The sequence below is a fragment of the Copadichromis virginalis genome, linkage group LG11 (assembly GCF_057382275.1).
Source record: "Copadichromis virginalis isolate Kocher_CV1m ecotype Utaka linkage group LG11, C_Virginalis_male_GT1.1, whole genome shotgun sequence".
NCBI lineage: Eukaryota > Metazoa > Chordata > Actinopteri > Cichliformes > Cichlidae > Copadichromis > Copadichromis virginalis.
The window spans coordinates 14,114,441-14,128,768 of NC_140628.1; the positions used below are offsets into that span (position 1 = coordinate 14,114,441).

The 14,328-nt window shown below is 44.0% G+C and overlaps 1 protein-coding gene and 2 long non-coding RNA genes across 5 annotated transcripts in view; 2 read left to right on the forward strand and 1 right to left on the reverse strand.

The window, feature by feature from the left end:
• The window catches only part of LOC146698207 (CUB and sushi domain-containing protein 3-like), a 259,780-nt gene that overhangs the window by 42,454 nt on the left and 202,998 nt on the right, over positions 1 to 14,328 (reverse strand). For all 3 annotated transcript variants that reach the window (XM_085473236.1, XM_085473239.1, XM_085473238.1), the window contains exons 53-56: positions 13,735 to 13,908; positions 12,508 to 12,681; positions 9,394 to 9,579; positions 5,882 to 6,055 (exon numbers count right to left, since the gene is read on the reverse strand). In XM_085473236.1, coding sequence (XP_085329362.1) covers positions 5,882 to 6,055; positions 9,394 to 9,579; positions 12,508 to 12,681; positions 13,735 to 13,908 — 708 coding nt within the window. The remainder of the gene's footprint in view (positions 1 to 5,881; positions 6,056 to 9,393; positions 9,580 to 12,507; positions 12,682 to 13,734; positions 13,909 to 14,328) is intronic.
• On the forward strand, positions 120 to 695 carry LOC146698208 (uncharacterized). Its single transcript, XR_014922999.1, has 2 exons — positions 120 to 445; positions 527 to 695. It is a non-coding gene; the product is annotated as an uncharacterized LOC146698208 (long non-coding RNA).
• Positions 4,856 to 5,326, forward strand: LOC146698209 (uncharacterized). The gene is made up of 2 exons (XR_014923000.1): positions 4,856 to 5,076; positions 5,158 to 5,326. It is a non-coding gene; the product is annotated as an uncharacterized LOC146698209 (long non-coding RNA).

A 14,328-nucleotide genomic window follows, 5' to 3' on the forward strand; every position in this document is an offset into this window, starting at 1 on the left:
GTCTTATCTCTTCGTTTATCTACGTCTTGCACTATTCCACAAATACAGACAGTTTTGGTTTAATTTGTCTTAAAACCTGATTGAAAAATTGAACTAAATTATGTGTCACGGACCCGGCTCTGGGGACTCGGGGTCCGTGGGCAGTGGGGACTGTGACTATTATTGTTATTGTTGTTATTATTATTATTATTATTATTTGGTGTGTTGTCTGCACTGCCCCTATGCACATCTGTATGTAGGCAGGTATGTGTGTGTGTGTGTGTTTTGCCTTTCTGCTGTGGCCAAGTTACAGGCACCTTCAGCCCTGGGGGCGTGGTCTAACTTGAGGGCTGGCCACACCCGAAGTCCTGGCCGCACACCTGCTCCTCATCTGGGCTCGTCGGGGGAGCTATTTAGATGAGCGATGGAGCTTCCACCGACGCTGGATTATTGCGTTTGACTACACGTCAGTCTTCAAACAAGTCAAGTGTGAGTGTATGCCTGCTGGGATAAGTGTTAACGGCTGCCTCTATTGTTTTCCCCTCAGGAGGAGTGTGGGACGAGAAGGAGCAGTGAGCACGGGGAGTGCAGGGACACTGGGGCAGAGAGCACTACACGGGGACTTTTGGGAAGAAGACACTACACGGGAGTCTGGGAAACTGGGGATTTATTGTTGTTTACTTCACCACCTTGTAAATAAACACTGTTGCACTGAAGAGTCCGGCGTTTGGGTCCTATTTCCCCATCTCCCCACGGTCTGCCAGCCAGACCGTGACAGAATAATCCAGCCATTATGGGCCCAGCGGACTCAAGGACCGTCTCACAGGAGGAATTGCTCGCCCAGCTCTGGAAATACTGTCGGAGCATTATCCAGGCGGCGGATCCACATCAGAGACACATGCAGGTCGTATTTTTTGATGCCTTCCTGTCTTCAACCACCTGTTCCATGAGCTTTCTGGACATTGCAAAACTAATTCAAATTGTAACTGTGTTGAGGGCTAGCTCTAGCTTTGAACTGTTTGGTTTAGGCTGTCCAGGCAAGGAGGATGCGGCTGCCTCCCTGGCAGCCCTCGCTGCCTGGTTTTTTCTTAATAGGCGGAAGGTTTTCCCACCGCCGCTTGCTGCTCACCTATTGGACCCTCCACTGCAAGGAGGACGGCGCCCTACTCCATCTCCTCTCACGTCTTCAATGACCTCTGTGTCAGCAGACCAAAGACCGACAGTGCTGGTCACCACAGTGAGTAAACCGGACCCTGTCATTTTAACTAATCCAGTCACAGATGAACAGGGGACAGGTTCCTTTGCCCCGCCAACACGAAAGAGACGGCGCCGGCGTCATCCTCGTCAAACCGAAGCTCACCTCACTCCTGTGGTTTGGGAAGAACCAGCTGACTCTGGACTGACCGTACGAGGAGCCGCGGACCCAGTGCTAGAACATGAGCCTGCCACTACAGACAATCGGGAGGCTGAGATTCTCCCCAGGGCTTCCCCAGAGGCTGAACTGGAGGCCTCAGTTGCCTCTGGCCCCCTGGAAATTGCTGAGCCAGCGGTAACATTGTTTTCCTCTCCACCCTTCATGTTGGACATATCACCCTCACTTCAATTAGCTGCCCAGCTAGTCGGTCAGTCATCATCTGTTCCACCTTCCACATCCACTGCTCTGCCACCACATCCACCGCCTGCTGCTGCCATGTCGCCATCGTCACCGCTAGGTGACCGGCTCAGCGTGCATGGGGATCCCGCGCCGCAGCCGGAGGAGCTCAGCGAGCCGGAGGAGCTCAGCGAGCCAGCTGGGGGGCCAGCGCCGCTGCTGGAGGAGCTCAACGAGCCGGAGCTGGAGCTCGGCGAGCGGGAGTCGCAGGAGGAGCTCGCGCTGCCCGAGCAGGAGCTCAGCGAGCGGGAGCCGCAGGTGGAGCTCGCGCTGCCCGAGCAGGAGCTCAGCGAGCGGGAGCTGCAGGTGGAGCTCGCGCTGCCCGAGCAGGAGCTCAGTGAGCGGGGGGAGCCCGCGTCGCCAGCTGTGGTGCTCAGCGAGCCGGAGGTGCTCAGCGAGCCGGAGGTGCTCAGCGAGCTAATGCTGGAGGAGCTCGGCATGCCGAAGGAGCACAGTGAGCCGGGGGAGCCCAGCGAGCTAATGCCGGAGGAGCACTGTGAGCTGGAGCAGCTCAGCGAGCCACCCACTGAGAAGCCCGCACCGCTGCTGGCGGACCTCAACGAGCCGGAGGGACCGGCGTTGCCAGCAGAGGAGCTCAGCGAGCCTGGTGAGCCCGCGCTGCCACCGGAGGAGCTCGGAGGTCCGGAGGGATCCGCTGAGCCAGAGCTGGAGGTCGGCGTGCTGGAGGGGCCGCCACGTCCAGCAGCCCGGCCGCCACGTCCAGCAGCCCGGCCGCCACGTCCTGCAGCCCGGCCGCCACGTCCTGCAGCCCGGCCGGTACATCGAGAATCATGGGTTGTGCTGAGGCGGGAGCTACAATGCCGCCGCCACCGGACCCGTGGCCGCCCGCCGGAACTGCAACGCCGTCGCCACCGGATCCGTGGCAGGCCGCCTGAAGCGTTCTGCTCCCACCACGGGGTTGGAGGTAGGCCGCCCGAACGGTTTTCCCACCACTGCCTGACCCATAGCGGGTTTTGCCTGCTTGCGGTCCACTGGGTCGGCCGCAAGAACTGTTGCTGCCACCATGGCAGTGGTTGGACTTTTGAACTGGGGTTTTCCGGCCCTCCGTCCTGTTTCCCCCCCCCCCCGCCGCCCGCCCTGGGGTGGTTGGGTTGTGGTTTCTGTTGTGTTTTGGGTCGTCGGGAGCCGACCCTTAGAGGGGGGGTACTGTCACGGACCCGGCTCTGGGGACTCGGGGTCCGTGGGCAGTGGGGACTGTGACTATTATTGTTATTGTTGTTATTATTATTAGGGCCCGAGCACTGACAGTGCGAAGGCCCTATTGTATCTGCTCCGTTTCTTATTATTATTATTATTATTATTCAGGCGAAACAAGGGCCTTTTTGAGGGCCTAAACATGCTCAAAAACTCATGAAATTTTGCACACATGCCAGGTCTGGTGAAAAATTTTGTATTTTAATGGTTTTACATATGAGCACTGGGAAATGGCTCTAGAGCGCCACCTATGCCTTGTTAAATGCAGCCCTACGACCACATCGTTTGAGCTACATGTATGAAATTTGGCACACATGTGTATCATGCCAAGACGAACAAAAAAGTCAGTGGGCCCATTGACGCAAACCCAACAGGAAGTCCGCCATTTGGAAGAGAAGGTGACATTTTGGCTCTAATTTTGCCATTTCCATGCCTCGAACTTTTGCGAACTCCTCCTTGGGGTTTGATTTCATAACCTTCATATTTGGTCAGTGTCAACTACACCCTTGTGCCATGTTAAATTGCGGAGCTTTTGAGTTTTCACAATACGGTGAGGCCGTGGCGCCATGGCGAATTTCGATGACTCGCCATGAAAATCTTATTGCCTCTCATTTTGTCATACATTTTCTGACCTTGACCAAAGTGAACACATATGATAAGGCTCCACCCCTGAACATATTTCAACTGCCATATTTGACACCAGGGACAGCGCCACCTAGTGGGAACAGGAAATGTCATGTTTTACACTTTGGGGTACAGTATTGTGATGGGTGACATCTGCAGCCTCAAATTTCTCCAGGAAAGCCTTAAGGAGTTGGTCTTGGGTTACAGTGAAAACTGTGACTTTTCACGAAAGGGTGTGACCCCAGCAGCATGGCGAACTTTGATGTCACGCCATGAAGAAACAAATTAGTATAACTCAATGAAATCCAGTCTGATCAGTACCAGACTTTACAGGCATGATGTCAGACCCGCCCTGAACAAATTGATATGCCCATTGTCGGAAATACGGACAGCGCCACCTAGTGGCAACAGGAAATGTCATGGCTTTAACTTTGTTGTACTGATTTTCACAGGTTGATCGTGGCCACCTCAAAAGCGGTGAATATCACCATCAGTCCCTCGTGATGCTTCAGTGCAAAAATTGTGACTTTAAACTGAACGGCGCACCCTGGTGGCAACGCAGTTCATCATGAAAGATGAAGTGGCTTTTGAGGGGCTTGGAAAGTTTATAGAGGCTTGAAATTTGGCGCACACCTCCAAATGGATGAAAGCATTGTTGTTATGTAACCATTTTCCTTGAATAGCGCAAAATGGCTCCACAGCGCCCCCTACAATATTTCAAAACATCAGCCCCTGCTCTGTGTTTCATCTATGAGTCTGACACTTGGTAAGCTTGTGTAAGATATCAAGATGTACAAAAAAGTCTCTTGGAGCAATATCCCAAATCCAACAGGAAGTCAGCCATTTTAAAATTAATGTGTAATTTTGATGACATTTTCCCCTCTTTTCAGGCTTCATACTTTGACGAACTCCTCCAAGGGATTTCATCATATTGAAGCATTCTTCAGTGTGTAGAATCTAAAGACCTTTGTGATGTTAAATTGCGAAGCTTTTTCCGTTCAGGGAAACGGGGTGGTCATGGCGGCACGTAGAGTTTCAATCACTCGCAAAAAGCAGTAATCTGCTGTCACTAAAAAACACAATGTCCAATCTCTCCCAAAGGTCGCAGGTGTGATGAGACTCGAGCTTGGAAATGTTTGTTATGCTATTTGTCAATAATGGTTAGAGCGCCACCTAGTGGCATGACTATAATCCTGGTTGAATAAGATGAAATGTTAGCTGGTGATTAAAAGCATGAAATCCATCAATGTGACATCACATCGGACGTGCCGGTTTGAGGTGTTGGCAGTGGCTCGACGTGCCGGGGGTGCGAGGGCCCTCATAACGCTGCTTGCAGCTTTAATTATTATTATTATTATTTGGTGTGTTGTCTGCACTGCCCCTATGCACATCTGTATGTAGGCAGGTATGTGTGTGTGTGTGTGTTTTGCCTTTCTGCTGTGGCCAAGTTACAGGCACCTTCAGCCCTGGGGGCGTGGTCTAACTTGAGGGCTGGCCACACCCGAAGTCCTGGCCGCACACCTGCTCCTCATCTGGGCTCGTCGGGGGAGCTATTTAGATGAGCGATGGAGCTTCCACCGACGCTGGATTATTGCGTTTGACTACACGTCAGTCTTCAAACAAGTCAAGTGTGAGTGTATGCCTGCTGGGATAAGTGTTAACGGCTGCCTCTATTGTTTTCCCCTCAGGAGGAGTGTGGGACGAGAAGGAGCAGTGAGCACGGGGAGTGCAGGGACACTGGGGCAGAGAGCACTACACGGGGACTTTTGGGAAGAAGACACTACACGGGAGTCTGGGAAACTGGGGATTTATTGTTGTTTACTTCACCACCTTGTAAATAAACACTGTTGCACTGAAGAGTCCAGCGTTTGGGTCCTATTTCCCCATCTCCCCACGGTCTGCCAGCCAGACCGTGACATTATGTGTGTGTTGCTCCTAGCATTGACAAATTCAATTTATGCTATTTAACAGTAGCCTGTGCCATTATTCAGAGAACTGTGGACATTTCTTCTGTAAAAAAAAAAAGATGCTGCTGCTGAATTTTTCACCACAAACACAATTCCATTAAACTCTATCATACTGGAGCATGTTGAGATATTCTAGAGATATCTCAAAGCTCCACAAATCAAACCAAAACCACACTTAACCTCTTGTGTGGATATCACAAAAGGTTAAGTGTGGAAAATGTGTTTAAATAAAACCTTTGAATCACATCACTTTCCATTAATTTAGAAATACAAATTAAAGGACAGAGATTAAATGCACTTTACAAAATAAACTAAAATACCCAAATACTGATTTAAAATTCTCAAGGCAAAGTAAAAAAGCCAGACTTTTATTGCTTTATAGCTTGAATGTGTTCAGGACTGCCTCTGTTTATATGCACACCTAAATTTCTGTGTATCTGTGTACCTGAGCAGTGGGGCAGTGGACCACTCCAGTGTCCATTCAGTTGACAGGTGAGTGATGAGTCTCCTATTAGCTGGTGGTCTCCGAGGCATGAGTAGCGCACTGTGGATCCAAATGTAAACTTCTCCCCACTCATGACTGCGTGCGGAGGTATACCTGGATGACCACAGTCCACTTCTGCATGATAGAGAGGGAGGAGAAGGGCAATTATTAGCATGAAAAAATGGATGGGTGGATTTTTGTTGCATGCCTCAACACACCTGATGAAATCACTATTCACACGATTACCGGTGCCAGTGGGATTCTTTTTAAAAAAAACATTTTTTAACTATTTCATGAGAAACAGTTTAATAGAAGAGGAACCATTTTGACTGCATTATTTACCATTTCATTGAAATATCAAAATATCTAGTGAGCTGAGGTGGATGAAGCACATGCAGTGTATCATTGTGACACAGCCGGACATGAATGACGCCCTGTCAGAAGCAGCAGCTAGTCCAGGACACTTCTTTGATTTCTAATCTATAAGGAGTTCAGAGAAGCTTGTGTTGAAAATGCAGTCTGAGTAGATTAATGTGCCTTGGTGTGTAAAAGAGAAATTTATTTGCTTTCTGCACTGTCGTAATCATTTTTCATCTAAAAGTGATTTGATGCACAGACACACTGTGAGTACTGGGACAGTTACAGTTGTGTTTGTTGTTTGAGCTCTTTATGCTACAAGATAATCAATTTGAAAGAGATAAATGATACCAAGCTAAAATGCCAGGTTTAAGTTCATACAACATAAACACTGAAAGAAAGAGTTTGAATGATACAAATGAAGTCAAATGCTTTGATATACAGTTGTGCTCAGAAGTTTACATACATTCATCACAGGCATGAATATTGCAGTAATTTTAATTATGTGCTTTGAATGATTTTTTTGAACTGTTGTTTTTCCAGGGTGGAATGGTTGTACAGTATACATACATAATGACTTTAAAAACCAAAATTGGGTGTGCAAGTTTGAATTTATTTAGGATTTTTTATAATCCACACAGGGTATGAATACACGTCCAAGTATGTATATTCCATATTTGGTTTAAGTTCCTTTAGCAAGTTGCAGTTTGACCAGAAGCTCTTGTTAGCTATCAACAAGCTTCTGGTAGAAATGTGGCTGGATGTTTGACCACTCTTCTTTGCAGAACTGGTAAAGTTCATGACTTTCATAGCACAGATGTGGCTTTTAAGCAAAGTCTGGAGATTTTCAATAGGTTGAGGAAAACACCGAACTATGTCTACTTTTAAATTGCCTAGCTGTTGCTTTGAGGTGAAGTTGAGTAACTGCACTTTGTGCAATGTACCAGTACCAGTGGCAGCAAAACAACCCCAAAGTATGATGCTACCACCACCATGCTTGACAGTTGGTACAGTGTTCTCAGATTAGAAAGTCGCACTTTTACTCCTCTAGGAGGTATTTGTCATTCTGGTCAAATACCTCCTTCTTTGTCTCGTCTGACCATTCTTATGCTGCCAAAGACAAACTACTAAAGTTGAAAGAAATTGTGATGAGTGTATGTAATAGTCTGACCATAACCAGAGAACAACGTTGTGTATTTTCTAGTGATGTTTTTTCCAGGACTTTTTCTGCAGCTCCCTTTTGTTGTGGTCCTCAGGAAGCAGACTGCAAATCAATCAGGCTGAGACCAGGTGATTGTCTGAGTCAATCAGATATTTCTCATCTTCACCCTCCCTTGCTTTGCTGAAAGATTACATTTTTCTGAGTTTTTAAGCAACTGGCAAAATTGAAGCACATAGAAAGCTTTTTTACACCTTGGGATTTATCCTGTTGGTTCTACCATAAATATTAATAAATGTCAGTATGCTTATTCCAAAAACTACAAGAAATTTTCTTTCCCCTTTCTCTCATTTTCATAGAGGTGTACTTTTGTTTCATCAGTTCACAAAACGTTTTCCACCAGCTCTTCCAGTTTCTACTGTAAATTTTTGCCGACTACAATCTGGTATTCTGTTTTTCAGACTTACTAGAGCTTTGAATTTCAATCCTCTGAGGCTCTGCTCATGCAGGACAAATGGTTTTCTGGTTATTCAAAAGAATTGTACTCCTTGGTCTAATAGGTTCTTTGCCATTTTGTAGTATTCTTGTGACTACTCACTTTTCTGGATGTACCTATAACTGGCTGATCCATTTTCAGGATTATTGGCTGGCTATTATTAGCTTCTCTACTTTCTTTACTTGAATGATCACCTTTTTCCCCTTATACTAAAAAATACATCCACCTCAACAGAATGGTAGTTCAACTCTGAGACATACAGCACCCAAGTAAAATTACTGACCACTTATCTACTTATTTTTGAATTGTTGCAATCAGCGCACTACGCCTCTGTGGCTATCTCTTTCAAACACTTCTTTCAATATTGAAGCACTGAAATTACAGGTGAGACATGACACTTTATTATATCATCTATTATTTTATTTCAGATTTAATGTGCCTAATGAGGCACAAACCCAATTGAATAAAAATTCCCGGTGCAGTGTAACAGAGTGGACACACTTCATATAAAACTCTCACTCTATGGATTTCAAGCCTAAAACCTAAAACCTGCTTTATCACTTTCCCTGCTACTTTATTCTTCTTCTGACCTTTATGCTTGTTTGTAGGAGCTATCATTTAATCAGCTTAGTCTCATAATGCAAAGTAAGATTCTGCAGTTTTGCAAAGCTAATTTCGTAACAAAGAGTCACTGATGCCTGGAGCAGTGAATAAACATTTGAGAGAGACACTCCTGTGTATCTCTTTAATTACTATTCTGTTTGATAAAATAAATGCTGCGCGTCATCTCTCTACCATGAAATGAAGTGCTTTTTGAGCCTGTGTGGAAAATGTGAAGGTTTACTTTGGATAATTTCGCTAGAAATAGGTCATTACTGCTGGCAGCCTCGTGCAGAAACAGAGTGCATGATGAACCAGGTGTTTGAGAGCCACATTACAACCTGGGATAACCCCTACAGTATATAGATGGTAGTTGCTGCAATTTAAGTGCTTGGTTTTGAGGGAACATTAACTATTGCCTGAACAACTGGCCCTGTGACAGCTTCTCAATTTCTCAGTTAGGCACAGTGTGCCATAACCATAAGCCACTAGGGCATCCCACATTACACAGATGCTCACAATCACACTGTTTAGCAACTTAAACTATCAAAACTCTAAGAAGCAAGAGGGAACACAGATAAAATTGGGCACACTTAGCTGAAAAAACTCATCTTTTCTCTATATGTTTTTAGTTGGGGCACTTGGAAGTTTCACATTAAATACAGAAGTTACTCTTGGCTGTGGCCTTATTCACAAGGGGTCACCACAGTGGGTAACTCCGTGTATTTGATTTGGTAGCTTTTTACACCATATGGCCTTCCTCACACAACCCCAAAGGAATTAGTGCGAAATACAAAAAAAGATCCTTAATTATCATTTCAATAATTAAATGACTTTATACTTTAAAACATGCCACTTTACCAATGCATTCCGGTAATGGTTTGTCCCACTGGCCCACTGGCTGGCAGGTGAGCACCGAGGAGCCGAAGAGGTAATATCCAGGGTTGCAATCGTAGAAGACGACGCTGCCGAATGTGAAGTTACCGTGCTCAATCTTACTTTCCCGGATCGAGTTGGCAGGAATACCTGGATCCGTGCAGTTAACCACTGCAAGAAAAAAAAAACCCAGAAATGTAGTCATGCCCTGCTTCTTTCCTCAAGCAGATTGTTCATAATGGAAGAACGCAGACAGTCGAATATTGATAGCAGCCCAATTAATTTTTATTGCTTCAAGGATATTTCAGCCAAGATAATTTTAGCCAAATCACCGTTGGAGCTGCATAGCTGAATAAATACTTGTTGAACTAAATGTTGAAAAAAGGGCGTTTTGCCCTTTTCAAATACTCCTGTTGCCCTGAGTGAAATCGTATTACGCCTGTTTATGGATTCAATTTATAATCTTTATCCTTTTCATCATAAGTGTGCTGTAATCATGTAGTAATGGCTCCTGGCAAACCTTTCACACACATCCTTTAATGATCCTTTTTCGAAGATCATGTAAATAATCTTTGGATGCACATCTTTTGACGACTGTAATATTTACATAAGCCAAAGTTAATATTCATTTCTTGGCAACATCTCCATCTTGAATATGTATGATCTCTGTACATGTGGTTGCTATGGCACTGAGATGTGTATAATCATGCCAACGCACTGCAGGAGATGAATTATAACATGCAGTCATTCTTAATTAAACTATAATACCACACTTTACACAGCTAATTCACAGTGACGGTTTCGTCATAGGCAAGGCAAGGCAAGTTTATTTGTATAGCACAATTCAACAACAAGGTGATTCAAAGTGCTTTACAGAGACATTAGAAACAAGAACAAATAAAAAGCATGATTTAAAATTGAATAAAACAAGCAAATAAACTAACTAACTAATTAACAAACAAACAAACAACAGTATATAAAATCAAAACAGATAAAATCAGAACAGTAGATAAAATCAGTAGTTAAATGTAAGTTTTGAAATTTAAGCTTAAAGTGTGGATTTGGTGCTTTATTCAAATGCAGCTGAGAACAGGTGAGTCTTCAACCTGGATTTAAATAAACTGAGTGTTTCAGCTGATCTGAGGCTTTCTGGGAGTTTGTTCCAGATATAAGGAGCATAAAAGCTGAATGCAGCTTCTCCGTGTTTGGTTCTGACTCTGGGAACTGATAAAAGACCGGATCCAGATGACCTGAGGGATCTGGATGGTTCATACTGGGTCAGGAGGTCATTGATGTATTTTGGTCCTAAACCATTCAGAGCTTTATAGGCCAGCATCAGAACTTTAAAGTCTATCCTCTGACGGACAGGCAGCCAGTGTAAGGACCTCAGAGCTGGACTGATGTGGTCCACTTTTTTGGTCTTAGTGAGGACTCGAGCAGCAGAGTTCTGAATGAGCTGTAGTTGTCTGACTGATTTTTTAGGATGAATGTGTAATGTGTTTCCTGGTTCTTTTGCCTATATTGGATCTACCGTGGTCACGAATTCTGTGAGTGTGAGCCGTATTTCATGAACATCTATTTTACTTTAACATGTCACTGAGTGTTACATCAACACATTCTTATTTTGCAGCAGTTTAACTCTTCCCGGGTCTCATCACTCGGGCTGCTTCTGGAAGACGTGAAGTCTTTTTGTCTTTTGGTTGGAGCTTGGTTTCCGTAATCGCTGCCTCTCAGTATGCTCACATGTGAGTTAATAATAGAACTGTTGATGTGACCTAATCACTGGCTTTTTCTGTTTGTTCTGCAAACATGAAGACAAGCGAGCACAGACTATATTTGGCATTGTCAATAATAATTTCACCTAACGCTTGAAAAAAAACCCCCCAAAAACACACTGTCACAAATCCACAAGCATCTATTTTGGAAGCAGTTACAGTTACAGTCCCTAAAACCACACTGCTGACAAGACGGTTCACTCAACTGAATGTAGACGAGGGTGAAATTAAGTCCAAAGCAACATCAAGGTTAATCAATAATGCAAATGCGACAAAGCTGGCATAATGTGAGAAAATTTTAGTGGGAACAAACAAGCGGATTTTGACAAAGGGAGTCATGACAGTTTAATATCATCTCACTCTATCTTTCACCAGTTCCATCTCTGCAGTGCCATTTGGAGTAATGAAAACTGTGGCTCTTCATATCTAATTGCCAACAAAAAGCATGCCAAGAGGAGAGGTATTTTTAAATGGGCAAAGTCTGGCAAATCTAGTTTTGGTCCACTAGGTAGGAGACCAATTAAAACAACAGTGGATACTACTTAGATGCATTTCTCTAATTTGATGAATTCATGATGTGTTTTCTATCTTCTTTTCTGTGAATTTTTAAACTAGTTTACACCATTTAGTACCTATTTACACCGAAACAAAGATTCTTCTTGGAAGCAGAACACATTGCTAATGAGCCTAACACAGGCAAACTACAATTGGTCACAACTTAAAAAAACAAACAAACAAAAAAACAACCTGACACACCCAATAAGATCTCTCCCACTGATTGCAGTCTGAGCTTTCTTGCCTTCAAAATAATCTCTCCCTGCAGCGCGGGGAGAAACTAGCTGTAAAACCGTAGAAACAATTTCCCAATTATAGTCCTCTTTCCATACATTCTGCTGTAAGCTCATTATTGCTGTTTCTCTTCTTTTTTTTGCTCTGAGGCTTAGGCTCCAGATGTTGCCGCCTAATGCTCTGCCCAGAGAGCGGAACAGGTAGGATCTGCTCTCATTCAGATCAATAGATGTCTGAGCTCCTCCTCTACCCATTCTGCTTGTTTCCCCATTGCCTGTGCTGCTGCAAGCTGGCTGCTGATTGCTGAATGATCATGATACATCTGCTGGCTGCTGAATTCTTGTGGTTTTCCCTGCTTCAGACCTGAATAATCACAAAGCTCCTGCAGAAGCTAGTGGGACCAGGCTGTATTCCATTTCAGCTTACTGGCAGCTGCCTGTTCAAATGATAAACCTTCTAGCCTCTGTTCTATGAAAAAATTAAGAAATTTTCTTTTGCATGTATATGCTGCAGGTGTTCTGTGGCTGGACCTTACCCCTGCAAGTTGGCGGCTGGTGGCTCCACTGACGGTTGGCCTGGCACTGAGCTGTGGAGGGTCCTTCCAAGGTGTAACCTTTGTTGCAGGAGAAGTGCACCACATCATTGTAGTTGAAGCCATCGCCTGTGGTGCGGCCATAGATAGGGCTACCAGGGTGGCCACATGTGACAGCTTGAGTTGAAGCACATCACCCAGGTAACATGACAACAGCAGGCGTGAAAGAGGAAAATGACAAATAAAAGGCAGCAAAGAAGGGTTACAAAGAAAATGGAAAGGAGAGGAGGTGAGACAAATACAAAGTGGGTGGGAAAACAGAGAGAATAAGGTAGAGAGAGAAAATTCAATAAGAATGATCGAGGTCATGTACAGTGACACCTATCACAGAAGAGTCATTATCATACAATGAACCTCGGAGGGCAACGGGGGAATTAGAAGTCAAGACATGATCTCCACTGTGAAAGGGCAAACAGCACATTTTAGAGCATCAATAGGCGAATCAGAGATTGAAACAAATTACAAGGTTACGTATCGACTAAGGACTGATTTCTGTGTTTGCCAAATAAGAAGTGGAGTAAGACACTCTCAGCTTTGGAACAGAATTATTACTTTATAGAAATATGTTATATCTTAATGGATGCTACAGCAAATCTTTGTTTATTGATCTGTGTTCAACAGTACAATTAAATCATTGTGTTTTTGGCTAAACATGTCATGCAAATATATATATTTGCTATTCCTTATAAAATAATCAAATTAAATCCTTATTATTTAAAAAAAGGAGAAAAAACCAACTGGACTTAGAATAAAATATTCATTTAATTGCATTGCATTATTTTCCCCTGTGCAGGAACGCCTTCTTCTGTCATATTTCTAAACAACATGGGTCAGCAGAGGAGCCGATGAGACACATTTGAGCGTTTCACCATAGACAGGATAGCTTGTAAGGAGCCGCCTGCACATCCACCAAGGTTTTATTCATTTGACTATATTGTGCTCAAATTTTCATGCAAACAATGCCTGCCATGCCTGCGACAAGCAATCAACACTGAGGCAGGAGGCTGTGTTGTCAGACACTCACGTGAATTAAACGCAAAGAAACCTGTCCATCTGAATTCAGATTTACACCCCCAAATAAATATATATATATATATATATATATATATATATATATATATATACATATATTTAAATTGCAATCAAACACGATTGTGTTAGAGTACTTACGGATACACACTGGCAGATGTCCAGACCAGCTGTGGTCTTGCTGACAGATTCGTACTGAGGAGCCAATGAGCCTAAATCCAGGGTTGCACTGGTAAACCACCGTGTCTCTGTAACCATAGTTTTCTCCAATCACCTGTCCATTCACAATCTGCTCTGGAACGCCACAATGACCGGCTGTAGGGTGGTGGAAAAAAGAATACAATAAATATGTTTATTAAATATTTACACATCTTTCTCAGACAGACCAATCGATTCTTCAGCATCAGTCATAGAGATTTATAAAACTCTGATAATAAGGAGGCTCAGTTTTTGCTTTTCCTCAATCATTCATGTGGTGCTTCAGTGCTCGAGTTCAACTTTCTATCATTTGTATGTGTTGGAGAATGAAAAGCCTCAAGTGGCTCCCGCTGAACTGACAAATGATAGCTGCAGGGTGGAAACACGATTTTAATTATGTTACCATGTTTGAATAACTTTAACAACACTATCATAAAACGACACGACTAAATTGGTCTTTTTAAAGATCTTGGAATTATACTGTGGTCCAACAAAACCAGTTAGAGTATTAGCTAAACATATTGGAATTTGGAAAGC